This window comes from Hyaena hyaena, unplaced genomic scaffold (assembly GCF_003009895.1).
Source record: "Hyaena hyaena isolate Hyena2069 unplaced genomic scaffold, ASM300989v1 scaffold_552, whole genome shotgun sequence".
NCBI classification, from domain to species: Eukaryota; Metazoa; Chordata; class Mammalia; order Carnivora; family Hyaenidae; genus Hyaena; species Hyaena hyaena.
Window position 1 is genome coordinate 256,371 of NW_024081185.1, and position 27,975 is coordinate 284,345.

The 27,975-nt window shown below is 59.9% G+C and overlaps 1 protein-coding gene across 1 annotated transcript in view; it reads left to right on the forward strand.

Moving 5' to 3' along the window:
- MYT1L (myelin transcription factor 1 like) overlaps positions 1-27,975 on the forward strand; it is a 272,202-nt gene that overhangs the window by 227,242 nt on the left and 16,985 nt on the right. The window contains exons 17-19 of the mRNA XM_039256014.1: positions 9,879-9,941; positions 14,931-15,014; positions 16,269-16,490. Of these exons, the coding sequence (XP_039111945.1) occupies positions 9,879-9,941; positions 14,931-15,014; positions 16,269-16,490 (369 nt within the window). The remainder of the gene's footprint in view (positions 1-9,878; positions 9,942-14,930; positions 15,015-16,268; positions 16,491-27,975) is intronic.

Below are 27,975 nucleotides of genomic sequence, written 5' to 3' on the forward strand. Positions count from 1 at the left end.
ATTTAAGACTGGCCACACTCAGGGCTACACACCGAGCTCCGAGGCGTCTACACCTGCGCTGTGACCCTTGGGACCTAGTTTTCTAATGGGAAGACAGAGCACCGGAACCGCCCCTCAGTGAGCCTGTGCTCAGATGAGCGAGGGACCCGCCACCGCGGAAGGCACCTCCCACTTCATGGGCACGACAGGCAGGAGAGGAAGGTTCTGGGAGGTGAGAGGCGACGCCACACAGCCAGGCACAGTGCTCAGCTCAAGTGAGGCTCAGAGAGGCCAGGCGCGCAGGCACAAGAGGCAGAGGCAGCGGCCTGCTCCAGGGAGGGGCCCCTTGTGTGGCGGAAGGCTGCATGGGGGCCCTCAGGCAGAACCTTCTAGGAGGGAGGCGTCCACTCCCTGCAGGCCCGTGGGGGCCCACGGGGACGACGCAGCCGGTCTCCCTGAGGAAGGATGACTGAGGCTGAGCACAGAGCCCAGTCCCTCGGCCCTGGGAGGCCCCTGGGGCGGCCACTGCAACGGCCAGCCCGTCCTGCCGCTGTGGCGGTCTCCACCTTGTTCTTGAGCAGCCGCGTGTCGGGGACAGGACCCCCAGGAGCTGGGTCCCCGGGCCCTCAGGGACATTAGAGCCAAGTGGCCACCTTTCCCGCCGTGAGGACAGTGACTTTGGTTCCTGAAGTCTTGTCTTTTCCAAGCTAACGCCTTCGAATGCTTTATTAACGTTGCTCTCAGGTGACGTGGTGGCCCTCGTGTCCCGGGTCCCTGCCGGAACGCAGCTCCCGTCCCTGCGGAGTCGGGCGGGGCACAGACTTGTGGCAGGCAGTGTCCCGTCCAGCGAGGCGGTCTGTCCCAGAGCGGGCATGTCACAGCCCCGAGTGCTCCTTCGTCTCTCCGGCCATCTGGTTTACCACACTTCTCTTTTCATCTTGTTTCCTCAGCCTTTTTCTCTCTTCATTCCATCTCTTCTAACTTGCTCTTCCAGCCAGTCCGGGTGGGAGAGAGCCCGCACTTGCCCGGGGCCGGGGTCTGGGCTGAGCAGGCATCCTCTGCGTCCCCTCCGCTGCGTCACCGTCGAGTCCCCTCCACAGACCAGCTGGCGAACAGCACACCATCCTCACTTCTCCCAAGTCCTGACCTGCAGCTGGGGCGCAGGCATCTGCGGAGGAGCCGGCTGCCCTGCTCAGAGGCCCCCCGCCCCACACCCCCCCGACGGCGGTCCGGGTCCAGGCACTGCAGGGCCTCTTGTGGATGCCTGTGCGCTGCCCTCAGCCCGCTTCCTGCCCCTCCTCTCCGCCTGCCTTGCTCTCCCTCTGGACTTGGTGCCCCGTCTTGGGCTTCCGCTCGTTCCCTTCTTGTCCTCAGTGAAATGTACGTACTCTGCAGACTCCAGAACCGGCCCAGGGCCAGCTCTTCCGGCTGCAGGGGTGCGGGCCCTGAGCCCCCTGCTCTCTGGCTGGCCCCTTGGGAGTGGAGGGGGACCACACGGTCAGCGGACAGTGTGCCTCCTGGAAAGCGCTCTGGCTGTGTCCCCGGTACAAAGGTCTAGAGAAATTTCCTTGTGCTCCTTCTGTCCCCTTCACTCCCCCAGTGCACGAGGGTCCTTGGAGATGGATTGCTGATGATGCAAACAGACAGCCAGGTGAGCTCTGTCTCCCAGCACACAGTGAGCCAGGCATGAGGGGCGGCCGCGTGGGCTAGGCGCCGCTGGTGCTGAGGGACACGTATGGCAAGTCGACTTGAGTGTCAGGTCAGAAGGCACGTCTGTTCTCATCTTGGCTTGGCAGCTCTTTGTGCAAACTTAAACAGTAACCTTCGCCTATTTGGCTCTGTCTCTTTGCCTGTAAAATAAGCATATTTGACCAATCAGTTTCTCAAAACTTGTGCTAAATTGAGTCTCTGAAATCACTTATAAGTGGGACCCAAAAAAAAAAAAAAGTACTAGATATGAAACAAGGCAGATGCCCCAGGAAGAAGGGAGAAGAGGCCGGAACTCGGTCTTGTCAAGTGAGCAATGACAGAGCAGAACATAAACTGAAAAGGAGCTTAAAACCAGGTAGTGACAACAAGCAGCTGGGCAGGAGACAAGGTTCGGGGACAGCAGGAGAGGGACACGGTGGCGGAGCGTGAGGAAGGACAGAGAAGCCCAGGACGCAGACAGACCAAGCCATTTTCTCTCATCTCCCAATTAGAACTGAAAACACATTCTCTGAGACAAAAGAGAGATTAAAAAAATAAAAGATCCCCCAACAGGACAAACAGAACTAGACAGAACACTAGGAGGAAGAACACGATCTCAGCTAAAAGGGAGAGTGTGTGGCCGCTCACAGGCCACGGAAGTCTGCGTGTGGCCCTGCAGACGACTCTGCAGGGCCCCGGTGTCCTGAGCTGGGCAAAAGCCACGTCTGCGCTGCCTCGGTTTTGCAGCCGCCCGGACCCTCCGTCTGTCCTCAGAGCCGGGGCGCGGGGGACACGCGCACACCCCATGTGGAGGAGGTGTAGCCGCGAGGGGGTCATCCGTCTGTCTCCAGTGCAGCCACCAGGTTTATGATGTAGGCAGCGTGGCGTGGCCGAGCCGGCAGCCTCTGCAGAGGGTCCCCCGCCCCCCTGCCCCAGGCAGTGACCTGCGTCAGCAGGCGAGTCCTTGTGGTCGCCATCCCGCTACTCGCCAGTAAGACCAGCGGGACACGGGGCCCAGCGCCTCCCATCCTTAGAGGCCAGGCCCCTCGCAGGCGCGGTAGAGGCGCTCACTCGCGCACCTCAGCACCCTCCCCGCCCCCACCCGTGGTCAGAAAGCACCCCCGCCCCAGCACGCACTCACGCCCTTGCACAGCGTTCCACTACGGTAAACGGCACTGGCTGCCACAGAGCTCAGTGCGATCGGCGACAGGTGAGTGCCTCCTGGCGGGCCCCGCGCGAGGTCTCTGCATGCCCAGGGTGAAGGTCGCGGTGCACGTGGACACCCACGTAGGACAGGACGTTAGAATGCTGGTTTCTCTTGCCTTCGCTCAGCCGCACCAGTCACCTTTTGTGTGTTTTTTCTTGCATGGGTTCTCCGAGTCCAATTGCAATTCTGGCTCCAGCGGCCCCAGTGTCTTGTTTGGCCGCTCCACTGCTGCTGGACGTGCATGTGCTCTGGCAGCAGGTTCCCATGGACACATCCCGTTAGGTGAACGGGACACCAGGATGTGCTAGGTACGTTCGGCCGCACTGGACAGGAGCCTACTCCTGGATGTTCCCGGGACCACCCAGCGGGCAGCAGTGCGGCGTGGCGGCAAGGGGCCCAGGCAGGCTCCCCCCACCCCCCACCCCACCCCGGACGAGGAGGCAGCATGACCAACCGAGGAGTCAGAGCTTCAGATGTGGAGGCTGCATGTATGAAAAGGACTAGCTGCATGTGCATGCACAGCGGGCTGCACCTCCCCCACCCCACACAGCTCCCGTGTCCCCTGGAACGTGGGCCCGAACAATCCAGACTCCGCCTCAGCTCTGCGAGGGGCCGTGCGGTCCAACGGGGCCACCAGCCAAAGCCAGGGCAGTGTACACGCTCCCAGGGCACCCCAGGCCTGAGTGGGGGGAGGGCAGACGGGGGTTCACACAGCACAGGTCAGAGTGGAGGTGACCCAAGCCTGGTGGCCAGCCTGTGAGCCTCTGAGTCAGGATGACAATGGCTAGAAACATCCCGTTGATGGATGGGTTAAGGCTAAGAACCGGCCCAGTGGACTTGACCGCATGCACCGTGTGCTGTGGCTTGCACAATTATTGGGCACCACAGAACTGATGCGGCCCTAAATCTCCCCCCACGTCCACCTGCCGCTCCCAACCTCCCAGCTGCCGGGGTGCTCTGTCCAGCCAGGGCCCCTGGTCCCCGCCCTGCATGACCACACCCGCACTTCTTAGCGCCCTGAGGCCTGACCTCTGCAGAAAGGTTATCCGAATCATCAAAATGATTCTGTTTTTAATCATTCTAAGGGTACCTGTAACAGTCTCTTTCATTTATTGCTTTGTGTTTGAGTGTAATTTTAAAAGTGCTTGGACAAAAATGTTACACACATCAGGAAGCAAGTTATCCAGCTAAATTCTTATACCAGTGGGTCAGCTTCACACGTTGAAATGTGGAGGTTTTCATAAGACTAGACTGCCCTACACGGCCACGTGAAAGGCCCTCGCCTGACCCTCACGAGGAAGGGGGAGGGGGAGAAGCCAGGTGTCAGGAGCAGGGGGCAAATCGGGGGACGCTTCCCCCAGAACTGCTTCCAGGAGGGGACGGCGCTCTGGTGCGGTGCTCCGGCGGGCGGGACAGCCCCCAGCCAGCCCCCTGCCGGCCCACCTCTCCCCAGGCCCTGCAGCGGGGCTCCACCGCACAGCTCAGAGGCTGGAGCTCGGCTGTATCAGGAGCTATTTCTGGCGGGAGGCCGGGGCGGGGCCGCTGGGAAAGTGCCAGGCGCCAGCGTGGGGTGTGTCCGGGCTGCGGAAGGCTCGAGACATGCACTCGTAATGTTGACTTTCCAAAAAAAAAAAAAAGAAAATGATTGAATGTCTGTCTTACAAGGTAAAAAGTGATTTGCAGGATTTTGTCTTTCCTTGAGTTTCAGGTAATGTATCCAAGAAACTGGGCAAAAGTAACGTGTGTTGCTTTTAAATGACCTTGGTCTCTTTCCATTTGGGGAGAAAATCACAGATATGTAGCATAAGAATCAGTATATGTCTTTTTTTCCATTGAAAATATCTTTATTTTGCACTATTATAAATGCCTTTACTGTTTCCCATTTATGTGACCAAAAAAAAAATCAAAATAAATATATTTTTAGAACCATACCTGTTTAGGGGGAAAAAAAAAGTAGTTTTGGAATTGAACTTTTTATATAAATGAAGCAAAGACTTTTGTACAAGTGGCCCAAATCGTTCCAATTTACAAATACATTTTGCTACTATGGATGAGGCCTAATCTTACATTTTTGAGATTTCTTTTAAACTTGAGAGCAATGTGAATACAATTATATATTTTTTAATATTTGGCATTATACTCAAATACGTCCCCTTGGTAGAGTTGCCATGAAAAAACTGAGCAAGAAAAGTGGCCTAGGGCCTTCCCATGCAATGCCGCCCAGAACCCGAGTACACCTCCCACGATGCGTGTGGTCACCCGGGTCCCCAGCGGGTCTGTGGATGTCTGGCTACTGCCCGCAGCCTCGCAGGCCGATCACGAGGCAGGCGAACCGCAGACGCTGCAGATGCAGCCCGGAAACGCCCACGGCTCCTCCTGCTCTATCTAGAAGATTTTTTAAAATAAGTGATTGACTCTTACCAAGATGAGAGAGCCCAAGACGCCTCCGGGTATTTTTCCTGTAAGCCGATCTGTGGGAAACTAGTCCCCCCTGGATCCCCCCACCCCACAGTGCAGCCCAGGCGGAACGCTGAGCACAAGGTCTCGGAGGCGGCCGCACCCAGGGTGCCGCACTCAGGCAGGGTCACCCCCCAGGCAGGCAGCGAGGGGCTGGCCCTGCGGAGTCTGGGGCTTAGCCACCTGTGACCTGGCAAGGGCTCCTCGGCAGCTCACTGGGGCCCCGGGAAGCAGTGCTCGTGTGCGCAGGGCCCGCCCTCCCCCTCACTAGCATGTCACCAGTGGGGCGGATGCCACGTGGGTCACCGGTCTCCACTCACGGCACGTAGTGATACGCACTCTAATGCAGACATCCATTTCACTGCAAGAAAATGCCCTATTTTACATGTCTTTCTTAATACAACTCTTTATCAAATCCTCGTATTTAGTTTCAAAAGAGAGGGCCATGATCGCCCATGGGGAAAGCACTTTAAAGGTATTCTTACCGACAACGAACGGGTTATACAACTCAGCCCGTGGATCTGAGGAGTTTCCCCATTCCTCCCGCCGGGTCTCAGGCCCGGGATGGGGAAGGCAACGCTGTAACAGCTGTGTGTCTTGCCGACACGAAGCTGTCACGTTCATGTGACGTGTGCCTGTGCAAAGTCGTACAGTGTCCATGACTGTGTGTTTTAATGCATAGACCCTAAGTTATGTTTTGATACAAGGGGATATATTTTATGCCCCCGTGTTGCTGTGAGCAGTGATAGTGCCTGTGCAGGTCCAAAGAGAATGTTTGTTTCCGTGGTCAATGTCAGAGCAGCCATGAGCGCACAGGGCTTTGTTCTGGAAGGTTCGGGCTCGCAGGTCTCTCCTGTGTTAGATCTGCAAAAGCGGCAGAGACCACACTGCTGCCAGCTGAGAAGGAGCAGCTCCATGAAGTCAGAACCCAAAAGCTTGTGAGTGTCCCGTTGTTTTCTCCAGATTTTATTTGGATTCTACAAAACTTAAACACCTTTTAAAACATTTACTCATGATTTTCCTATTGCCATTCTTTTTCTTTTTTAATGTTTGTTTATTTATTTTGAGAGAGAAAGTGCACTACTAGGGGAGGGGCAGAGAGAGGGGGAGAGAATCCCAAGTAGGCTCTGTGCTGTCAGCGCAGAGCCAGACTCGGGGCTTGAACTCACACACCGTGAAATCATGACCTGACCTGAGCCAAAATCAAGAGTCAGACGCTTAACCGACTGAGCTGCCCAGGCGCCACCTCTGCCCCCACCCATTGCCATTTCTAAATGGTCTTTTTCAGACCGATTTTTCCAGCCAGACGATAACATGCACTACCCCAAATTATTTTCTCTTGGTATTTCCGAGACCCCGAGGCAAATGCAAGATCACAGATAAGGCACAAATGTTTTTATCTTGAACATACCCGCCCCCCAGGTGGCGAGTAGAGCATAAGATTATTTACTCATCCTGTGCTCTCTCAGACCATCTCCACCTAAACTACCTTTGGACTGAAAGAGAAGCAATGTATGAAGCAAGTGTTTTATGTCACAGAACTTTACATCTATCTACAAGTGCAGGAACCTAAAATAGGCTCGGTGCCATTTGTCCCCGGGAACTGCCAGGGAGCGGGGAGGGCGGCTTCCCCGGCTGCCTCTGACTACTCCAGTGCAGAGAACCTGCGCCTGCCTTCTGGGGAGTTTCCATGGAAACCCAGTCAATCTCTTCTGCCATTTCAAAACCCAAGCTGTGCGGCACATGCTCCTGTCTGATTTTATCCACGGGGGACTTTGATTATCCCACATGGGCCTCCTTTCATGGAAAAGATGTGCTCTTAGATGGGTAGATGCAAATCGAATTTTTGTAAATCGATTTTACACCGCCCCATTATCAAGGGTCCTGGAGCTGGCTCCATTTGAGACGTGAAGACCCCTTTTGTTAGGTGAATAATCACTCCCTCGTTCACCGACTTCAGAAAATTGTATTTTTGAGTGTTGAGATTTCTTAAAGCTAGGAAATCTTTATGTAAATCTAAGAGTTTAAAAAAGCCTTAAAGTCTTGAGCAGCAACAGAAAAAAGTGAATACGTAGAGCTGATAGAAGAAAGAAACCTTTCTGGGCTGCCTTATGTGGTCCAGAAGCACCACCTAAAGACGAAAAAGCTGAATTGCCACCCCTGAAAATCCTTAGCTGCGTCAAGGGGACCTAACAAAGAAAGGCAGTGAGCCGGGCACCCCTCCCCACGCCTGGCTGGCCAGAGTGCAGGGCTGCTTCAGGTGGAGGGAACCTGGCCGGACAGCCTCCCTGAGCGCCCTCCACGCACCGGTGCAGGGGTGGCGCTGGCAGGGGAGCAGCCTCAGGTCACTGCCTGAGGCAGGCCTGGGACTCCGCCTCCTCTGTCCTGCTGGTGATGAAAGCAGACCTTTTAAGAAAGTGAAGACTTTCTGGAAATATTTTTTTCTTTCCCCACACAGCGGAAATGAGCCAAATCAATATTTTGTTTGTTGTTTTCACAGTGATAAAGGACATTTTAAACGCCTCTTTTTTTAATCAGATGATGCCTTTGTAAATGGCTTAAACACAAAATCTACTCTGAAAAATCTTATTTTATAATTAGTAAAATCTGATTTTCATTTGCATTATTTTGGTTACAGTGGTTCACTTTAAATTTGAACAGAATGTCAACCTCCTCCAGCCCTCACCAAAAAAAGACATATTGAAAAATTTCTACTCGTGTTAAAATGAATAAATTTTAAATAAATTTGCACTGAGTGCTTAAATTAGGAAGAGTTTGAAGAATTTTTTTAAGGAAAAAGCAAGACCAAGTGTATATTATAGGCTAGTAGGAAACATTTCTGTTTCTTGATACAATTTCAAAACAGAAACTTGCACGGAGATGAGCTTTTCTTAGAAGGAATGATGTTTATTGCTTTCCGATCCCCTCCCTCCGGGTGTGTTGCCAGTAGGGGTCCGTCCGCAAGAGGCGCCACTTGGGGGAACAGCCAGGTCAGCCAGGTCACTTAAGTTGTTATTGAAAAAATAATTACTCACCAATTGGCAGAATAGACTTTAACTGCACACAGACAGCTGTTACTCTGAACAAAAGTCAGGTCAGCAGCCGGGTCTAGGTGGTGGTTCTGGACGCAGACTCCGCGCACCGCGCTGTTCTACCGCAGACGCCTAGTTCAGAGCTCCTGGCTCCCGTGTCCACAGCAGTTACGTGGCAAACGCTCCCCGCTCGCCTCTTTCTGCCCTCACAGCACAGGCCGCAAATGGAACTGTGACCTCCAACGTGATACCGCACGTGCCCGTTAGCACAGCCTGAGAGCCGGGGGCCCCGGCCGACCCCTTTCTCAGGACTGCAGCAGAGGCAGGCAGTGCGTCGGCACGCAGCACCCACAGTCCGTCCGTGTCCAGCGGCGCCCGGGCTGCGGGTGCCGCGTCCTGCGCCACCCCTCCGGGGACGCCGGTGTCCACGGTGACTCTGAGCGGGAAGGAATGTGAACTCCCTCGGAAGCAGTGCTCACTGAGTGTTTGCAGTCGGCGGCGTTTGTCCTTGCCAGGCGCTCAGGAGCTCGTGGAGAGGGGACGGGGCACGGGGAGGACCCAGGTGTGACGTTCTCACTAAGTCCGTTCATCCTTGTTGTTTTTGAGAGTTACACACTGCATGGAAAGAAAGAAGAATTTTTTTCTTTATTTCTGTCCTTATGTTTTACAGTCCCAGTAGCTACCTGGCAACCAGAATAGCTTGAAGTGCAAGGTCTCTGTGGCGCACCTGACTGTCCTTGAGAGGCGCACGTAGGAGGGTGTAGGGAGGGCAGTGATTACGACACCGTTCCTAAGGAACACCGTGTCGCGTGAGCCGGGCTGACGCAGGCGGTGCAGATGCCCAGAAGGAACCCAGGGTCTGGACTGACTGGGTCTGCTTGACCAAGAGATCTAGGCTCCGCTCGGGTCAGATAAGGGCACAGGGCTTTAAGGCAGCTCGAGGTCCCCTGAGCACACGAGGACACTCTGCCGGAGTCCCCAGAGCTCACGTCCAGGCGCCGCCCTCACTGGACTCATGTCAGCCAGATGGCCCGGCTTTACCGGGAGCCCAATTCCGTACTGGTGTTTCAAGTGTAGACAGAGCGGTCCCCGTGCACATCCTGCCACGTACAGAGCTTGCTCTGCAGGTGACCACTGTGGCCGAGTCCCACCGACCCCCCGAGACTCACGGGAGCAGGAGGGAAGCGGCCGGGGGGTATCTGCAGGGGACAGAGTCTCTGGGATCGAGCCTCGAGCCCAAGCCCTGGGCGGTGTTGCAGCAGGCAGGTACTGAGGGTGTGAGGCTCCGGGCGCATCCCTGTGCTTGGAAGCAGGAAGGTGGTCAAGGCTGGTATGCAGTGGCGCACAAGGTGGGCACAGGTGGCGTTCCCTGCCACGGGGCTTCCTGCCCCGCTGCTCTCTCCCTGGCCGGGAGGTGAAGCATTGAGAGTGTGCTTTCTGGATGAGGAAAGAAGCGAAGCGTTGAGGGGTTGGTTTCTCCCTAGTCACCGCCCGATGTGCATTTGTGCTTGCAGGTGCCCGACCCCCGGCTGCGATGGCTCCGGGCACATCACCGGCAACTACGCTTCTCATCGAAGGTACGTGGCCCGCCCGTGCCCCTGCACGCCCCCCACCCTCCTTTCCCCACCGCGCAGGCGCCTTGCCACCAGCGGGCTCCGGCGCGCCCTCCGCTCCACCCGCTTATGCACGGGCTCCAGACACCAGGCCGCCCCAACGGCCTCCTCAGGGGGTCTTCACAGGAGGCAGACCCTCAGGGCTCCAAACCGCCAGCTCCGCCTACGCCCACCTGTCCTGCAGCTCACCCATCTGTGAGACATTTCTCGGGTCACCCAGCAGCCTTTCTAAACCAGAAGAGTGCGGGGACAGGACCGTCTCTGGCATTGAATAAGGTCCCAGGACGGCCAGTGAGAGGCAGGCGCCCCAACACCGCGGAGAGCCGGCCTCTTAACGACTAAAATCTGAGCCGCCAAGTAGCAGAGCTGAAGACAGGACTCCCCACAGGCGCCACTGCTCCCGAGGGGAAGGGACTGTCCGAAGGGCAGCGCAGAGACCCCTTCCCGTATGCCCGGCCCGGGGTCAGGAGGGAATCAAAAGAAACTTTGGAGGCATCGTGTCCACAGAAGTGGGTCTAGGTCTGGGTACAGGTGCACGCTTTCTTCTCCTGTTCCGTCAGCAACAGCAGGCCAAGGCCACGGTCGGGACAAGGGGTTCCCATCCAACAGTGGAAGGTGCTGCGTCCCGCAGATAGGGACACGCCTTGCCTGGTCACGGCCCCAGTCTCCCAGTGCGAGGTGGGCGGCCCTAACGTCCACAGGCTTGTGGGCTTCAGATGCGTCTCCCACAGCACAAAAAAGAAAGACAGGCAGAAGAGGAGGGGGAGGGAGGGGGGAAGAGGGGGAGATAGGCACAGAGAGCGGGAGGCAGGGAGAGAGAAGGGGAGCGGGGAGACGGGGAGAGAGGGGCCGAGAAGGGGAGAGAGGAAGAGCAGAGGCCCCTGACAATGAGCGTTAGCTGCCGGCCACCCCCAGAGGGAGAGTGTTTGCCGGGCCCACCGTGTGGGTCAGTGGATCGTGTGCCGCACGTGGCTGCCCGAGTGGCCAGATGCCAGTGGTCAGAGCAGGGGACACTGGCCGGCTGCTGGCCCAGTTTGGGTGAGGGACAGACACAGCTTCCGCACCGGGACCCTGCCGTGGGCCGCGGGTTCACCCAGCAGCCGCTCGGGGGGCTTCTCAGCAGCAGCGGCGGCGGTGGCGCTCCGTGACAGGCACAGGTTAGGAACACCGGCAGGGAGCACCTCCGTGGGGTCACGGGAGGATTCCTCACGCGCGTCCTCTACGCTAGGGGTGCCCACCGGGGCCCCGTGGACACTGGGGGTCAGACGATGCCCCGCCCGACGCACGGCAGGGCGGCTGCCCACCAGACGCCATGGCGCCACCTCCGTGGCCCCTGACAGCCACGGAAGTCTCTGGAAGTCACCGCATGTTCCTCGGGGCCACCCCCAAGGACCACGGGGCCGGGAGCAGGTGGCGGGTCAGCTCAGAGCCCGCCACGGCCAGGCAAATGCGGAGCAGGAGAAACCACCCACGACGCCGCCAGAGTCAAGTCACTGGTTCAGAGTGAAGTCAGTTAAATCCAACCCTCCGGAGAAGTAGGAAAAGCCAAGCACGTTCTATACTACCCTTTATTTTATCCTGAAAGGAAACGTCTGTGTCCTCACGTGGCCAGGCCCCCGGCATGTCGTGGTGTCTGCACAGCTAACACCGAGCATTTGCCCGTCACGCTGAGTCCAGATACATGTCCCGCTACTGATTTGCCTTTCGGCTTGGCCCCGTGTCATGTGTTAATAATTTAGTTTCACCATTTTTATTCCCTGAACTTCTAGGTTAGAAAGGTGGGTGGGTTCTGACACAGCATAAACCTGTGAATAAAACATAAGGAAGCCCAGGATTCCTGAAGAGCCCAGCCCGGCGGGGGGCGGGGAGGCGGGTCCTCTGCAGAGGGAGCACATGGCTCTGACCCGGTTTCCAGCACAGCTGAGCGCGGCCTACACCCCGCACTCCCCTGACAGCAGCGCCCCCACAGGGCAGTGCCGTCTGTCCTGTAGACAGAGGCCTCCCTCCCTCTCGGGCCACACATGCACAAACACACGCACACGTGCACACACACGTGCACACTCGCACACGGCCAGTGCCCTGGCCAGCTGCCCTCCTGACGGGCACAGAGGCCAGGGTGCCGCCCTTGCCCGGGAGCCTGGGGACAGTGTGCTTCGCTCCGTGGCCCTCAGGGCCACACTGGTGTCAGGTGAGGTCATGTCCTCTCACACGGAGGAAGCGGGCTCGGAGTCCGCCGCCTCCCTGCCCAGAATGGCCGTGAAGGTCCCGCAATCCCTTCTGGCCCGTGCTCGCTCCGTCTCCGTTTCCATGGTGGGGTGTCCCCGTCCCTGCGCCAGCTCTGTGGTCCTCTGCACCCACTACAGCCGTGTGTGCTTCCGGCCTCTGGTATTCCCTCAACAACAAGCAAAACAAACCAGGCACCTCGGGGGGCTCAGTCGGTTAGGCATCCGACTTCAGCTCAGGTCACACTCTCACGGTGTGTGAGTTCGAGCCCCGCGCCAGGCTCTGTGCTGACAGCTCAGACCCTGCTTGGGATTCTCTGTCTCTCCCTCTCTCTCAAAATAAATAAACTAAAAAAAAAAACAAAACAAAAGACAAAAAACAGCCTGCCATCAGATGTTCTGCCTCTCTCCATCCTCAGTGATCAGAGGAACCATGTCTGCCAGGGACGGGTGGAGGGGTCCACAGAGACCACGGCCCTGTCCACAAGGACAACAGAGATCCATTGCTTGAGCTGCCCCCTTCCCAGGCCTGCGGTTTCCTGCCAGGGCAGCGACCCCCCAGTGTGGCCCCAGCATGCAGTCCCGAAGGGCCACTCATCCCTCTGCCCGGCCATCGCTCACACACGGCAAGAGACCCAAAGCCCTGGAGCCACCGGGTGACTCGGGCCCCCCAGGACAGCCGCCCAGCCTCAGAGGGCAGCTGCATGCTTAGGGCTCCAGAATGTCTCTGATGACCAAAGACAGCATTTGCTGAGCACGTACTACGTGCCACGAGCATTACTGAACACGTTGCCTGTGTGGTCTCGCCGTCGTGTGGGAATTTATGTGAACTGTGCAGGGAGGACCCGAAAGTGCCCCCCGGAAGAATTGGGAACACCCAGGAGGAGACAGCAGCTGGCGGATGGAAGCAGGGCCCCGGACCTGAGCCGGGCAGGGGCGCGGGCACATGCAGACCCCCTGCTGGACACACAGCGCAGGGCTGGACGAGGTGACCGAGCTCACGGTTCACGCGCCCCCGGAACTCGGAAGGTCCTGAACAGAGCGGCTTCGCGCAGCCCGGGGTGACGCCAGCCTGCCCCACACGGCGGCGTGGCGGAAGCAGGCGGTCTCCGCACTGAGGACGTAAAACCAGCAGCACCGGGCAAATAAGACCCAGTGTTCCCGAGGGTGAAGTGCGTTTGTCTCGGGCCAGGGAGCCGACGCCATTCGTGGAGAGGAGCACGCAAGACGCGGAGAGGGGTTTCGGGAGCTGAGGGTGAGGAGTTTAATCTTTAGTAGGAATGAAGGGCGTCGGCCAAAGAGACGCGACCAGGAGTGAGAAGGACGCGGGCCCTGAGTTCTGTCCGGGACCGCAGAGGGGCCGCAGGGGGCCCTGCGGGAAGGGAGGGACGCGCGGGGAGAAGGCCTGGCAGGCCGCGGGAGCTCGAGGGACGCGTGAGCACAGGCCGCAAGCGAGGGCGGTGCGCGACACTGACCTCCCGGGACACAGGACCTGCAGACGGGCTCGGAGGGGCGTCACCTGCCAGAGGCCAGGAGCGCCCGCCGGCCTCGGATCGTGGTGGCCCGGGAAGAGCGCCTTTGCTGGCGGGAGGTCCGAGCTGGACCGCGGTGGGGGCAGCCAAGGAGCAGCACACCCACTTTCCAAGGTTCTGCCTTGAAACGAGGAACAGAGGCAGCAGGAGGGAGGGAATTCAGGCACATCTGGTCTTCCCACGTTCCTGTCGAAGGAGACCGTGACGTAGCAGACAGGCCGCAATCTGGGGGGTTGGGATGCCTGTCGATGGAAACAGGAGGGGGCAGCAGTGGGGCCGAACCCCCAGCCCCAGGGCCCAGGCCCCCGGCCCCCACCCTCTGCCTGCAGGGTGCTGCTTCTCCTGCGAGAGGAAACCAGGAAAGGTGCTGAGGGGCCCAGCACAGCGATGGGTGAGGGACGCCGAGGATCAGCGTGCTCAGCAAGGAGGTGCACGCCAGCCGCGCAGGAAGGGGGGGGTTTGGCTGGGGCCCCCCTGGGTCTTGGCCGCACGTCGGCACCCACAAGTCTGCATCGTGCGTGCTGGCGTCTCCACAAATGGCCCCGTTTCTGACTCTTCAGTCTTTGCAGGAGAACCCCGTGTCCCTCGTCCGTTCTCGTGCACAGTCTCTCATCACAGCCTGTTGTTAGCCCGCGTACACACTTGTACACGCTCGTACACGTACGGGTAGTTTCCTGTGCCAGCTGCAAGTTTTCCTTTACGTAAATGGGAGCTTCTGTTTCCAAAATTTTGACAATTGAATAAAATAATCATGTTCAACTTCGTCTGCACCTTCTGCAGATTCACGGGGAGTCTGTACTTGAGGGGAGTCAGAACAGACCACCGGTCGCTGTCCCCAGATGGCAGGGTCCGGACAGCGGGTCACTGAGGAAGAGACCAAAGGGCCGTGTGTTTCCTTCCTCAGCATTACCCCGTCTCTGCCCCCGCCGCCCGGCCTGTCCCCACCAGCACCCCAGCCCCTCCCGGCCGCCCAGTGCTGGTCACAGTGCCCCCCCGCCGCCCCCCCAGGGGACTGACGGGGTCTGAAGACTTGGAGAGCACACATAGGGGCCACACCCAGAGGGACCCTCCTCCCAGAATTTCGTGTTCACCGGGAGAAGCTCCGGCTCCTGGAGACACGGGGTCTGAGCAGCGCCGCCGGGGAGGGGCCTGCCCGCGCTGCAGAGCGGACGCGTCCTGAAGCCATGTCCCTTCTTTAGTCTTTCAGGCTGCCCGAGAGCAAAGAAAAGTGGCATCAGGATAGCACAGAGCAAGGAAGACAAAGAGGACCAGGAGCCCATCAGGTACGCGTGTGGGGCAGGCAGAGGGCGGCGGGTCCTTGGGGGAGGCCAGCCGGCAGCAGGGACGAGGGGAGGTCAGTCACCTGCAAGGCTGCCTGTGGGCACCAGTCCCAGAGCGCACCTGATGCCTGGAGGAAGCGGACTGAGAAACGTCCCTCCGCCCCTCGGGGGACAGCGCAGTCGCGCTGATGGGGGGAGGCAGGTGTTGGCGCAGCACTGACAGGAAGGCTCGCTGGCGCTCCGGCCCCGGCAACCACGCAGCCGCCCCGTCCGGTCGTCCAGTGGGACCTGAGAGCGGAGGCAGCCCCTGGGCTCCCGGCACGTCCAGCCGGCGTTTCCGCACAGCGGTGCCCGGAGCCAGGGCCCGAAGCCCTGTAAGGTAAACCCGGCGCCCTCTTCCTGAAATGTTCATCTCCGTGTCTCTGGAGAAAAAAAAAGTATTAAAACAAAATTAAAATTATTATAAAAATGGTATGAAACTTATCAAAATAAGTGGGTAATACAAATTTTGTAGAATGTGAACTTTGCCTTTAAAAAAATGCACGTAAAACCCGCCAGCCTGGGGCCTGTGAGGAGCAATGACTCACCCCCACCCTCCGTGCGACAGCCATTAGCGGTCTGGCTGTGTGTCCTCCGCCCTGCGGCGGGAACTGCGGTGGGGAGGCTTCAGGAGCGGGGCTGGCCTGCCCTTGACCTTCAGCTGCTGCCAGTGATTTTCCCACATATTCCCCAAAAATGTACTGATGGTGTGCCACGTGCCGACGCCGTTCCAGGAGACTTAATTGAAATCTCTCTCCTGCTTAGCATCCTCTCTGGCTGGAGACTATGTTCCGGCCCCGGAGAACACGGCGAAACCGGGCAGGCTTTCTAGCTGGAGAAAAACACAGCCTTATCCAATCGCCTTTAAAAACTAATCCCGCAATTTCTCCTTGGCCTTGCATTCCTCCACCGAAAGAGCTGTGATTCTGTCCAAAAGTGGGGTCTTTTCAACAGATGCCTGCGTCCCACTTGCCGCGTCCAGCATTCGCCCCCAAATGCAGACACTGCTCCAAAACAGCCTTCCTGGTCAGCTGGTCAGGGCGGCCCGGCCAGGCCTTCCGCGCGAGGAGTTACCTCAGCTCCCCACCAGGTGGCACTCTCAGGATCTCTCTGGGTCCTTTGCAGCTGGCGGGTTTCTCTTCAAGCCAGGTTCTGACCTTGTAGAGGCGCCAGGCATATGATGGCAAGACCATAAAGCGCGTGTTTTCTGCTCCCCAGATGTCCCGTTCCCGGGTGTGACGGCCAGGGCCACATAACCGGGAAGTACGCCTCCCATCGCAGCGCGTCAGGATGTCCCTTGGCCGCCAAGCGGCAGAAGGACGGATACCTCAATGGCTCCCAGTTCTCCTGGAAGTCGGTCAAGACAGAGGGCATGTCGTGTCCCACGCCGGGATGTGACGGGTCGGGGCACGTCAGTGGCAGCTTCCTCACACACCGGAGGTGAGTGGATACCTGTCCCGGCCCCTGCCGGGAGCCTCCGTCACAGCCGCGATGACGCGAGGCTGGCGGCTTCTGACTCGACGCCCTCGTTTAGAAAGAAAAGGTGGAAACGTGCTACCAACTCGTGATTTTCTGGGGCGAAAAGAGGCAAAGCCTCGAGTGCGTTCTGAGCCGCCTCGTTCCCATCTACGTACGAGGACAGGTTTTCCAAAGTCCTGGGTCAGGATCGACAGGGAGGCGCGCTGTATCTGCACACACAGGAACTGATGTAGGTTTGTTCTCCCGCGGAGGGGGTGCGGGCAGGCCCGCTCGGGGAGGGAGGGTGGTCTTTAGCGCGGGGACCTCACGCTGCACGCCTGGGCCGGAAGCACATCAGGCAGCTTCCAGAAGAGCCAATCAACCCATTCATTTTTACTTACTCAATTTGAAAAGAAACATATGCAGTTAGATTGTCTTCGCAGAAGAGGCCTATTCTGTCGAATCTAATGGCGCTGGGCGGGCTCTGCGTGGAAGGTGGGTGGTGCAGACAGATCACAGAGGCCAGTGGACTCTGTGGGGCACGGTGGCCCCAGCCTCTTGGAAGGCGGGCGGAGGACACCAGGGCATGCGGTAAAGCCGTGTCCAGCCCAGAGCGGACGGAAGTCTGCGTGCAAACGGGAAAGAGTCATGGTGTGTTCGGGGACGTGTGGGTCTGAGCCTTTAAATGTCCCTTGAAAGGAAGGTTGATTTTTCATCGTGAAAGAAAATCCTGCTGGGGTAGAAACCTCCCACAGGATCAGGGGGACCGGAGAGGAAACACGGTCAAACCCCTGACGAATCGCAGCCTGCGGCCCAAGGCCAGCGGCCCCGGCGTCTCCTGTGAGGAGCTGCCCTTGAACAGAGGGGCCGCGCAGCCTGCAGATGTTCACACGCTCAGGGCTCATCCAGTGTCCGTCCATCCATCTCTGTGCACGGACAGACCCCACTCCTACTACTGGGCTGAGGGGCTGCACCGAGAAACTGTCCTGGGTCCCAGGGGAGAGATGCTGGCCCCAGAGCGCCCTCTTTTGCCCACTTGCCCAAGTCCCTGCAGGTGACACAGGAGTCCCCCCAGCTGTGACCGATGATGCTGGCCAAGCCTCAGGGCCACCAGCCCTGCTGGCCGAGCCTCACAGACGCTGTGACCCTGCCTGCAGAGCACCCGGGAGGGGAGACTCGTCAGGGCGCTCGCGTCAGGGGCCCTTCCGTCAACCCGGCCTCTCCCAGCCACCCAGTCACCCAGTCGCCGCAGAGGCCAGTCCTGGCCTGTGAGCCGCCGCCTCCCTCATCCGCAGGAGGACAGGGCGTCGGCGCGCCTGCGGGCGAGTGCCTGCCCCACAGGTGCCGCGGTGAAGGTGCGGGCGGAGGGTCTCCGCGTCTGTGCGGGAAGGAGAACGGGGGCAGCACGCGGGTAAAGGGGACAAACAGAACCGAGAGCAGAGCTGAGCTGCGCTGTGTATAAGTTGTGGTGAAACACACGTCTTCCCACCCTAACTGCCTTTAGGTGCACAGCTCGGCGGCGTAAAGCTCACTGCCTGTGCGGCCGTCCCCACCGTCCACCTCCAAAAGCTTCCCACCTTCCCAACTGCAGCTCTGTCCCCAGTAACACTGACCCTGGCCACCCCCCCCGGCCCCGGGGCCCACCGTCCACTCCACGCCTCTGCGATCTGACGGCTCCAGGGACGTAGGATGAGTGGAATCAGCCGCCATTTGTCCTTTTACGTCTGGCTCATTTCATGGAGCACGACGTCCTCGAGACTTCATCATGCCTAGCAGGCGTCAGAATGTGCTTCCTTTTTAAGGCTGAATCACATCCTATGTTGTCTGTTCACCTGCAGTTTTTATCTCCTGAACAGGTTCTCATTTATTGTATTGAGTAGGCAAAACATGATTCCCCGAAGGTGTGAGAATAGTAACCCCGGGCAAGACCGGCCAAGCGTGCAGACGTTAGCTGCACAAGCGTCTGACGGCTCGTCCGTGGGAGGCTGTGGCCCCGGCCGTGTGGGGTGACAGGCCAGCCGTCCCCCCAAACCTGTAAGGCCTTACCGAGGAGGAGCCTCCAGAAAGACAGCCTGGGTGCATTGAGATGTGGGGCTCCTCATATGCCCCTCGTGCAGGGAAAACACAAACTTCCCATTACTCCTCTTTCCCCCCCAAAGTGGGACAGCCTCCGAGGCAACACGGGGTCACGTCTGACGGCGCCAGGACAGAAACCCTGAGTGAGCTTCCACGCCCTCTGGGCCGCTCTCCCCGGTTTCCTCTTCCAGGAGGTCGCACCCCGTGGACATCCCGGGACGGGGCTGGTCAGGGCCGCTGGGGCTCTGCGCGCCACGGCCCCGCCTCCTGGGACACCGTTCCGTTCGTTCTGGTCACTCGAGTCTGGGGGTCAAGCTCTCTACCCTGTGGTGGAGGGCGGGGGGCTCCAGTCTGTGTCCCGAGCTGAGCTCGCGTAAAGGACATAGGAGATGTCGGATTGGCTGAGTCTTCCGAAAACAGCAACGTTTAAATGAAAAATAAGTCACTCAAAACCAGATACTTTCCCATATAAATCAGACAGATTTCTATCGGGACGCACTACAGACCCTCCAGTAGTACAGGAAGTGGAATTACTGGTTTCTGACGCTACCGCACCGGCCCTCGTGACCTGTAAATGCTTCCCAAGCAGTAGGGACCGACCGACTCTCCCCGCCAGGGCTGCTCCCCGTCGTCACCTCGCAGGCCAGCCGTGAGCCGAACGAGCACTGTCACCCAAAGCAGTTGCCACACGCGCCTCCCGGGGGCCGTGGAGAGGGTTCCAGAGAACCCAGATGGGGACAGCTAGGCAAGGGACCCAGTGACCAAAACCCTCTGAGATAGGGCAGAGGGCAGGTGTCGGAGTGGGGAGTGAGGATGTGGCCGGTGGCAGGAGACATTCAGGAGGGAGACGCGGATCTCCCGGGCGGGCGCGGCCTCAGGAGGAGAGAAACCGCGTGTTGTCAGAAAGGGAAACGGTGAGAGACAGGCAGCCACTGAAGATCCAGAACGACTGGCAGGCAGAGCTTGGGGGAGGTCAGAGCCTGGCCAGGGGCGCACGGGGAGGGCCGGGGGGGGCATGCCCCCGGGGTTGACTTTCTCCCGCAACACGCAGCCGGCAGGGTGTGGGAAAGGAAAACAGGCAGCAGCCTTGCACAGCTCTGGGCACGCACCCAGGCCGCGGGGTGACTGAGAGCAGGGTGCGGGTGGGCAGGGAAGGGCGGAGAGGTTCCCCGGCTCCCCCCCACCCCGATGCCCCCGCGGCCGGGCGCCCACAGGACCGCCGTCCCCCTCCCCGCCAGCCTTGCTGAGCACGAGTCCCTGAGCGTCGGAGCACCTCCCCGTCACCTAGAACGCTCTTTCCTCCACTGCCCCACCTGCCCTGCGAGGGCCCCTCGTCCTTCGGCGTAACGTCGGGCTCCTCGTGTGCCGAGCAGGGTTGGAAGCACCTGTTAACCCTCCTCGTCTTCATAAGAACCTGGGGACTCAGGCATAACGTGCCCCGTTTTTAAACATTCCTGGTCTGTAGAGCAGGAACTCGGCCAGAGGAGCTAAGTACTTGTGTGTGTCCAAGTGACAGGGCGGGACTCAGGCAGCCTGCCTCCGGCAACGCAGGGCCACACTGCCTGCCCTCCAGCCGAGCCTCTTTACGCAGGTGGTGAAACAGGCCACACTCCCCGTCCACGCAGAGTGGCCTGTGTGGCCCGCTACCCGTAACTGCAGGGCCTGCCCTGCTCAGCGGCAGCGGCTTCTGCCCGGGGGATGGTTTCCTGCTTCCTGCGTATCCACGGCACCTCACCTGTTCTCACAAACCAGCTTTTAGGAAATGGCCTCACACGTCTGTGAGCGACAGAATACCTTTGCTAAGGGGACCAGAGCTCTGGTGTGCTCGGTGGGTGCAGACTGAGCAGCTGGCCTCCGCCGGGACAGGAACGCTGTCCAGGTGGGAAGGATCCCAAGGCAAGACGATCCGGGACCACGGCCCCGGAGTGAGGGGCATAGGTGGAAGGGCAGGGCTCAGGGAGAGAGCTCTGCTAGGGGCCCCGCTGCCTGGGGCTGGGGAGGGGAGGTGGACGTCCTTGGCCGTTGAACCTGCTTCTTGCTGTGTGAGTACGTGGGCCGAGCACACTCCTCTCCCATCCCCTCCATCTTACTCCACTTCAGGGAACATCGGGGAGAGTCTATCAAATAAAGTCACTAATTCTAACCTTGGAAGAGAAATAAACAACCCTGTCTTTCATTGGGGTTGACCAAAATGAAATTTTTTCAAAAAGATCACACCCCAGACCCTCTTAAACTTTTCCACTTGGACCCGATAACCTGATTTATTTTCAGTTTCCTTATAGTCCGTCACAAATGAGGAGCTAGGCTTCTTCAGAATTTTATTTTGCTTGGCACGTCCCAAGAGATTGTATTAAAAATCGGTCCCCGTGCTGAGCGCTTCCTACTTTGTAATCAGTCATCTCCTGCAGTCTCCTACCTCCTCCTTCACCTCCATCCCATAGGTAGACCCAGGCCATAGCATCACTAAATGCAAGGGACGCTGGGAGCTGGAGTCTTCCCAAGGGACGCTGGGAGATGGAGTCTTTGGAGCCCAAGAAGAGGAAGCTTTATCCTTCCTCGGCTTCTGTGGGCTGTTGAGAAGCTGGTGGGCACACTGCCAGGAAGGCGAAAGTCCCGCCGGGGAGCATCGTGCGCAGACCTGCCGCGTACACCTGCAGGACTGGCCGGGACGCCTGTAGTGCAGGGACCCTGTCAGGCGCCGGGAACAGCATTGCAGCCACCTCACCTGCTGGGCTCCCCTTTGGGCCTCGTAGGGGAGGCCGCCCGCAGGGAAAGCAAAGTGGGGCAGACCTCTCCTGCCGCCAGGGTCGGATGTCGCCAGTGCAGCGAGTCCTCTCGGGGCTGAGACTCACCCCTCCCTCCAAGACCACACGCATGCACAGAGGACCCACAAAGAGGTTCCTCGATGACAAATCCAATTTCCACCACTTTCCACTGCTTGGAGGACTGAAAACTCGCAGGTCTGGTAACTGTGATCTAAGCTGTGGATGAAGCCAGAGGCGCTGTCGTTTCTGGAATGCTCCCTCTGGACGCTGCCCGGCCCCCTGGCCCTCACCCTTCTCACGAGGACACTTGTCTGAGTTCCCTTCCCCCACTGCTGCCGCAGGAGGCGGGAGGAAACAGGGAGGCCATGGTGTCTCCGACCAGGTGGTTTTCAGGGTCACAAAGGGCTCCTGAAGGCTTCTCTTTACAACAGGAGAAGAGGCCTCCTGACCCGCAGGTTTCTGTCCTGGAGCAGGAGGGACGGAGGGGCTGAGGTGGCCCCTCCAGAAGGAGCAGATGCCCATCCAGGCGGACGGGACCTGCTGGACCCTCGCGTCCGGGAAGCCAGCTGCACCCTCTGCCCCACCGGTCACCCTGGGGTCACCGGGGGGCCATGTAACTAGGTGGCACCATCTGCGGAAGATGCCTGCAGGCTCTGTCCACGGCCTGCTCTGCGGCCCGGGGTTTGCTCTGTCGCCAGAGGGGGCAGGAGGCAGCGTCGACCCTGCGGAGGGCCTGTCCCTCCCGGGGCCTGGGCTCCCCGGCGACAGGGGGACTGGGAGACCGTGCCGGGGAAGTGGTTCTCCTCTGTGCGCACGCACGTGGGGCTGCGGGCCCCGTCCCTGGACCAGAGCCGCCCGCACACGCTCCTCCTGCACACACTCGGAAGCAGCGGCCTGGACCCAACGCAGTTGGCCTGGCCAGTCCCCTAACTGCACAGGAGACTTGAGTTCAGGCCCTGAGTGGCCAGCTGCCAGGGCACAGGTCCAGACTTGCCCCGTGCTGGCCCCCGTCCCCAGAAAGCACCCCTGTCGTCTGACTCCTGTATTTTGATCTCCACGTTTTGTGTCTGATGGGAAGCATTTGGGAGGAAGAAATGCGGATCCAACACCTACCTCGAACCTCAACCCCCACAGGCCCCTAGGGAAGCCGGAAGGTAAAGGTCACATCTGTTCACCTCGGTCTGAAGCAGATAGCTGACTAGCTGACGAGCAGTGTTTCCCGGGGGGCATCTGCTCTGCCACTTTCATTTTTGCAGAGATTTCTCTCCTGGACCCATGTTGTACCCGTACCTCATCTTTCTGTGCCCAGGGCCCAGGTGGTGCCCTCCTTCTAGCCGTCCTGATCAGCAGCTGGCGGGGCCTCTGTTCCACAAATACCTTGGACCCCGGGCTTAAAGCCACAGCCACTCCTCGCTCTGCCCCTGCTCGCAGGACACCCGCCCGGCCACGGGAGCCTTGCTGGGCGCCCGCCCACCGAAATCGAGGTGTGAAATCCAGGCTGTGCCCTCACCTGGAGCTCACTGTCCGCTGCACACTCACTTGGGGTCTTGGCAGAATCCAGCTCCTTGAGGCTCCGGGACGGAGGCCCCTTCCCCCCCTTCCCCCGTGTCCAGACTGCGTGGTCACAGGGGCAGCCACGTGCTGCACACACCCCTCACCCAGGGAGGGGTCAACAGTGACACAGGTGGAGGCGGCAGGGGCCCCAGGGTCACCCGGGAACTTGCCCCCCACCAGCATGTTACTGGCGCCGCTGTGCCAGGGTCTCCAGAAAAATAAGCCTTTCCTAGAGCCTCTGCCTGTTATGCTCATATAGGGAAGACCCATGTGCAAACCAGAACTTAATCATGCAAACAAGCTCGTTTTATCTCCAGCAAACAGATGAAGAAACCGAGCTCTTAAAAGCTTGAAAGTCCCAGGATGTGAGTGAACCTCAATTAAACACCAACACAGAACCAAACCAAACCAAACCAAACCAGCAGCACAAGGACCTCGAAGCTCTAGGTCGCTGCCCTCCGCTCAGCCTGCCCCGCGGACCCTCTTCCCTCCAGGCGCTTCTGACCAGCGCGACAGGACCTTTCTCCCGTGAGCCAATGGCAGGTTTCTGGGGTGCAGCCACTTTGTACATGTGACTGGACCCACAGGTCCCCAAGTCTGCGTGTCTTCTGTGACCGTGCTCGTTCGGCCCTTCCTCCACCCTGCGGCAAGCACTCAGCCCGGGGTCCCGCCCGCCGCCTGCTTTCTCCACGGGCACACCTCCCGGGCCTGTGGCCAAGGAATCCTTGCCAGTCATGGCCTCACGTCCCGCAGGCTCCGTCCTCGGCAGAGGCGCCACCGGCGCTCACAGACATCTGTCCTCTGCGTCTCTGGAAACTCTGTGTCCTGGGGTCCCTGGGACCCCCCACCCTGGCCTCGGCCCCCCAGCCCGGCATGGGCTGGCCGCAGGGACACCCAGCACTTGGGGCTCCCAGCCAGAGTGGGGGCTCCTCGCTCCTGGGAGCACTGACACCCATCGTCCCGCCCCCCAGCCTCCTGCTGCTGCCAAGGAGGACAGCCATCGAGGACCCTGGGGGCAGACGCCCTGGCCTGTGGCCGCCGACCTGCGGGGCTGGGAGCCGTCAGTGGGTTCGCGGTAGAGTCCCTGCCTCTGTTATGTGACCGGTTCGGATGATGTGAGTTTACATTTGGACGCCACGTGCGGCCACTGGTGTAAACACACAGGTGCCAAATCGTGAGGCGCCCTGGGGTCCTCATCTACACCCGCTGCAGCGGGACCTTCCCACCATCCCCCCTCCAGTGCCGTGAGCAGAGCACAGGCCGAGCCAGTGAAGGCTCAGCGGGCGGGGGACACGCACGGCCCCCTCCCTGGACTGAGGCCGCTGGCCCTTCCCGAGGGACGTCCCCGCGTCCCTGGTGCCCCAGGGCCTGCCCCCTGCAGCGCCCCACTCAGGAAAGCTCCCATCCACAGAACAGAATGCTCACGGGCTAAGGAGAGAGGGGTGGGAGCGAGGAAGGAGCTGGCACTCGGGGCCGCCCTGAACGGCCCCGAGGCGGGCGGCCTGCGGGCCGTTCCTGCGCCATGGGCGCAGGGCGTATCCCTCTTCTAGGGGACGCCGGTCACTGGTGTCACTCAGCCTGATCACATCTGCGAAGGGTCCAGACAGGGCCCTGCTCACGGGTTCTGGAAGCTGGGACGTCAACACCTCTTTCTCAGGAGGACGGCTGACCCACGGTAACGACTGCGCGAAATTCCGCGCTGAGCTTCCTGAGAGCGAGAAGGACAGACAGACAGACTGTGGTGTCCTCATTGTTGGGACGAGCTTCCGAAGCACAACCCCGGACTGGCTCAGCACCCTCACCGGGGCCTCGCCCCTCCGAGTGGCGGCTCCTGGCCATCAGACCCCGGGCCCCGTCTGGTTCCCCTGCTGGGTGCTCGGGCCTCCCCTCGAGGCCCCGTCTGTCCCCGTGCGGGCGGGGGGCCTGGGTCTCGGGTGCCCACTCGGGCTTTGCTTCCGTCCCCTGGGCGGGTGGCCTCCTGTGGTCATCACCCCTGACTCCTCACTAAGGAGGAAGAGCAGCCGGGTTCCCCGCCATTCTGACCCACAGAAAGGGAGCAAAGGGCACGCTCCGTACAGACAGACAGACGGGGCACAGGTGCCCTCCCCGCACTCCATGCAGCCGCCTCCATGCAGGATCCGCATCCACAGACGGAAACACAGAGCTCCCCTGACCCCAGCTCTGCTGAAGCGGCTTGCTCTCGTTTCACCAGCACAGAAGTAAAATCAACAAAGACGCAGGTGTGAGAGCGTTCCAGCACACGCCCAGGCGGCGGGAGCCGTGGAGCTGGTGGGCACAAGGGTGGGGCGAGGGGGGGGACAAAGGTGCACAGACGCAGGAGGGTGGGAACCAGGAGTGAGCACATGGCCCAGCGGCCCCACGACCCTGAGGCGGGATTCAGGGCGGGAGTCAGGGCGGGCTCCGAAACCACACCAGGTGGCAATCTCTGTAAGGGGAGCAGGCCTCCAGGTGGCCGGCCTCTGCTCCCCTCGCCCCTGCGGAAGGGACGGGGTCCCAGGTGTGCGGGAAGCAGGAACGGCGTGGGGGCGGTGGCGAGGCCCTCTGCCTCTTGCTCCCCACCTGCTGTGGCACCGTGTCAGCCCGTGTGCCCCCCTGTGACCTCCAGACAGACCTCTGCAGGCCCCGGGGACAGGCCTCAACTGGTGGCACTCGGGACTCGGGAACCAACAGCCCAGGACGACCAGCTCGTTAAGCAACGCGCTAAGCGACGCGACAGAAAGCAAAGCAAACTGTAAACTAAGGAAAAAAGGAAGCCCAGAGAAAACAGCCATCTCTGGAAAAAGGAGAACTTTTTAAATTTATCCCCAAAAAGGAGAATAAACAGAACAGAATGAATTATCAAATTCATAATCCAGGAAAAATTAAGAGGACAGGAAAGATCTTTTCCAAACGAAGACAAGTGAAATGAAAAGCTCCGTTACAAGGTCGGCATATAAAGCTAAGGAACTCTCTCTTAAATTATAAACACGAGAAAAGAAGATAATTTTTAAAAAATAGAGAAAGAATTCAAGAGGCTTTCTATGGAGCTAACAGATCTCTGAGAAGGTCGGAGAAGAGAGGAAACGGGAGAAAGGGAATCGCCCAGGAAAGAGCAGGACGCACACCGCAGGGGGCGGTCCCCGCGTCTGCAGGGGCCTCGGCTCAGAGCTGCACTTGCTGAGTTTCCAGAAGGTGTCATGGAGGAGCCAGAGCAACCGTGGGGGGTGGGCACCATGGCAGAGAGACTCCCCAGAGCAGCAGAGCCAGGACCAGAGACCCTCCCTCCGGGGTGACCCTCCCGCTGGGGTGACCCTCCATCCGGGGTGACCCTCCTGCCGGGGTGACCCTCCCTCCGGGGTGACCCTCTCTCCGGGATGACCCTCCCACTGGGGTGACCCTCCCGCCGGGGCGGCCAGCCTCCTGCTGCCTCCCCGCACGCCCAGCGCGGGTGGTCTGGAAACCGTAGAGCCGGGAAGCCCAGTGGGCAGCTGAGCTGCAGGGGCACCGCTGCCCATCCCCACACAATGCCCGGTGCACGTGAGTCAGCAAAAGCGGGTGTGGGGGGCAGGAGCTGTGATCCTTGACCGTCCACACTGCAGGCCCCATTACCAAGTGTACCTCATCTCCCAAGGGTGAGGGTCACACGGTAAGGAGGCGAGAGCAGCACGGTGAAGCGACGAATAGTAAATAAGCATCCAGGTAGTAAAGCCGGGCTTGACAGAGGCCGGCTGCATCCGGGGTGTCCCTCCGAGCTGAGTTCTGAGCCCCAGATGCCACCTTGTGCGGGTCCCTGCGACCTCTGTCCCTAACGCTCCACCCCAGCCTCTCTCCGGGCGGCGAACAGCCTCTGGGCAGCGCACCCCAACCTGCTCACAAGGCTCCTATTCTCCTTCTCTCCTTCTCCCTCGACCTGCCCCCCACCCCCCCATCTTCGCAACCGCACCTCCCAGAGCCTTTCCCTTAATTTAGTCACTTTCAGCTGTAAGATTCCCCTGAAGGACGTTCCTTGCGGGCCGATGTCCTGACCGAATGCCCCCCCTCCCTCTGCAGCATTTGCCTGGACCCCCCTGGACTTCTGGGTGCCGCCCCCTGTGCCGGGGTGGGGGGGAACCAGTTAACTGTTTGATGCCCACAGTGACCAGAACTAAGATTCTGTGACTTTCCAGATCTCCACTCAGAGAGAGGGGTTTCCGTGACGGCCCACTGGGCCCCCCTGGGTGCAGCACCAAGGCCCCCAGGTCCGCTCCCTGCAGGGGACAGTTGTGGGACGTTTCCCTGAGGCCTGCAGCTGCCAGGGAAGCCACCACGCCACAAAGTGAGGCCAGCGTGAGTCACTGCCAGACACACGACCCACCCTGCACCCAGGCCAGTGCCTCGGGACACTTCCAAATTGGACCCACAAGACCACGCGGGCCCCTGCGCAGGTGGGCGGGCCTGTCTGTGCCCCTGTCCACTTTCCCAGCCCGAGGGCACCCGGCTCCTGGAAGGATGTGGTCGTCTGCCCTCCGAGCTGGCCCTCTGTTAACTGAAAACCACGAGAAGCATCAAAAGATGGAATCAGTGTGGGGCCAGCAGCCCCTCGACTAGACCTTGGCTGGGGTCCTTCCGCCGCACATTCGGGTCTGGGAGCAGCATCGCCCCCGGAGATGCCAGTGAGTCTGCTCCGCCGACACTCCCCTGCGCTGCTCAGCGCCCACACGCTGCTGCGTGACTTCGTTCTGATGAGCCCGTCGTCAGGGCAGAAGTCGGGAGCGGAGATGCCCGGAGTGCACCACACTCGTGCCACAAGCTTAGGAGCGGCCAGAAGAACAGCCCTGATGAGTGCAGATGGCAGGGGACGCAGGGACGGCGGGGGACATGGGGACGGCAGAGGGGACGGCGGGGGACACGGGGACGGCGGTGGACACGGGGACGGCAGAGGGGACGGCGGGGGACACGGGGATGGCAGAGGGGACGGGAGTGGACACGGGGACGGTGGGGGACACGGGGACGGCAGAGGGGATGGCGGGGGACACGGGGATGGCAGAGGGGACGGCGGGGGACACGGGGACGGCAGAGGGGACGGAGGAGGC